Source organism: Penaeus vannamei, chromosome 19 (genome assembly GCF_042767895.1).
Source record: "Penaeus vannamei isolate JL-2024 chromosome 19, ASM4276789v1, whole genome shotgun sequence".
NCBI lineage: Eukaryota > Metazoa > Arthropoda > Malacostraca > Decapoda > Penaeidae > Penaeus > Penaeus vannamei.
Window position 1 is genome coordinate 18860448 of NC_091567.1, and position 2500 is coordinate 18862947.

Here is a 2500-nt window from a genome sequence, read left to right on the forward strand (position 1 = left end):
ACACAAACACAAACATGCTCAAGCACACAGGCACACATACACTGTTTATAGAGAGGCTTATTACTAGCGTCGGTCAAGCGTTCTCTGTCTCTCGTTTTTCCGTGAATTCAAACAACAAAGGAGAATATTTTGATATTCATTTCTGACACTCACACCTGATACTGCATGTATACGCAATCAGTTTAAAAATCATGTAGATAAGGAAGAGCACTTTAACCTTTAAACCCAGGGATCACCTGCGCAGGAAGCTGTTTTTCTTGAATAAGTTTTTGTGTTCTTTTCCCATTCATTGTCTACATTCCTTTGTGATTGTCCACCAAATGATTTATTTTGATCTTGTTATGTGGTAAAATTTAGAGCAAGACGAAGCGTCTTAATTTTGGAGACGAGAGGGAAAGGATCAGTCAGTGTTGGAGAAGGCAAAGGTTGGATCTGCCAGTGTTGGAGACAGAAGATGCATCTGCCAGTGTTGACGAAGAGAGGAGCTTGATCTGCCAGTATAGGAGAACAGAGAGGAACTTGATCTGTCAGTGTTGGAGAAGAGCGAGTGTACGGCTCTCCTGGCGCCTCTGGAAGAGCGCTTCTGCCCCCACCACCTGACGCTCCTTCACTCGCTGGAGCCTGAGCTGAAGGATCCCAGCCTGTCTCCCCCTCCGTAAGCCTCGTTCACATACAAGTTCTTCCACTCGCCCACCTTGTCTGGGTTCTCATACAGGTGCTCAGGGCTGGACGACGGGGCGCAGGGCAAAGGGAGGGCGGCGTGGGCGTGGGTCTGCCTCGGGCCAGCAGTAGCAGGGGCAGGCAGAGGCTCTAGGTAGGACGGCACAGGCTTCTGGCGCCTCGTTGGTTCCCGCCTGAGGCTCCGGACGCGCTGGGGAAGACTCGGGTAAGTTATGGGTAACGAAATTTCTTTAATAATAAAATAATAAGGATACTGATAATAACAATAATGATAATGTAGTAATAATAATGGTAATATTATGAATAATGATTATAACATTAATAATAATAACAATAGTAATTATAATAATAATATCAAGAATAGTAATATCAATAATGATGATAATAACTATAAAAATCAAAGTAATAATAATAATGATAATAATGATATGAAGTTCTTGATAATAAAAGCATCTATCTCTGTAAAAGTATAATTTAGTCGTCATCATCATCATCATGAAGGAAATTATCATGTTTCTATTATTATTGTTATCATTAGCATTACTATCATTATCATCACTATTATTACCATCATTATTATTGTTACCATTAGCATTACTATCATTATTATCACTATTATTACCATCATTATTATTCTTATCATTATTATAATTCAATATTATCATTATTCTTATCATTATTATAATTCAACATTATCATTATTCTTATCATTAACATCATTATGATTTTCATTATTATCATCATATCTATACTACTATTTGCCATCTCTGTGATCATTATGACCATCACTATTATCATTATTATCATCATTTTATTATCTTCATAAACATTATTGTTAATATTGCTGCATTTATTATTTTCTATCTTTATTGTTGTTATTATCAGTATCATAATTGTTACTATTATCTTTATTATTACTATTGTTATCATTATTATTATCATTATCATTTTTGCTATCTTTATTATCATAATCATCATCATTATCATTATTATCATTATGATCATTATTATTGTCATCATCATTATCATTATTATCATTATTGTTATTGTCATCATCATTGTCATTGCTATTATCTTTAATGATATTATCATTATCTTGTTAATATTATTATTACTATTTTGATTATTAGTTTATTACTATTATTTCTATGTTTATTATCATTATTATCATTACTACTGGTATCATTATTACTATTCGTATTATCATTATCATTATCATTACTATTATTGTCACCATCATCATGATCATCATCATCATCACCCTCACCATCACCACAGTCATCATAATCATGATAATGATGATCATGTTGCAGCAGGAACGACGAAGGGAAGGGCAAGAAAACACACGAATATGCCGAAGGCCTTTTCACTAGCAATAGTGAAAAGGCCTTCGGCATATTCGTGTGTTTTCTTGCCCTTCCCTTCGTCGTTCCTGCTGCAATCTGTTCAACATGAATTCCACAAATGATGATCATCTCCATTATATGTATATACATACATATACTTACATATATACATGTATGTATATATGCATATATTTGCATTTATATGTATATATATGTATATATACATATATATGTATACATATAAACACACACACACATACACACACACACACACACATGTGTATATATGTGTATATATATATATATATATATATATATATATATATATATATATATATATATATATATATATATATACATGTATGTATACACACACACACACACACACACACACACACACACACACACACACACACACACACACACACACACACACACACACACACACACACACACACAAACACACACATATA

General features: G+C 33.6%; 1 protein-coding gene across 3 annotated transcripts in view; it reads right to left on the reverse strand.

The window, feature by feature from the left end:
- Window positions 1-2500, reverse strand: part of LOC113811336 (uncharacterized) — a 24543-nt gene that overhangs the window by 20030 nt on the left and 2013 nt on the right. The window contains exon 5 of one of the 3 annotated variants that reach the window (XM_070134071.1): window positions 695-871. In XM_070134071.1, the coding sequence (XP_069990172.1) occupies window positions 695-871 (177 nt within the window). Of the gene's footprint in view, window positions 872-2500 lie in introns of all 3 variants that reach the window. The other 2 variants (XM_070134070.1, XM_070134069.1) reach the window with 2 other exon arrangements.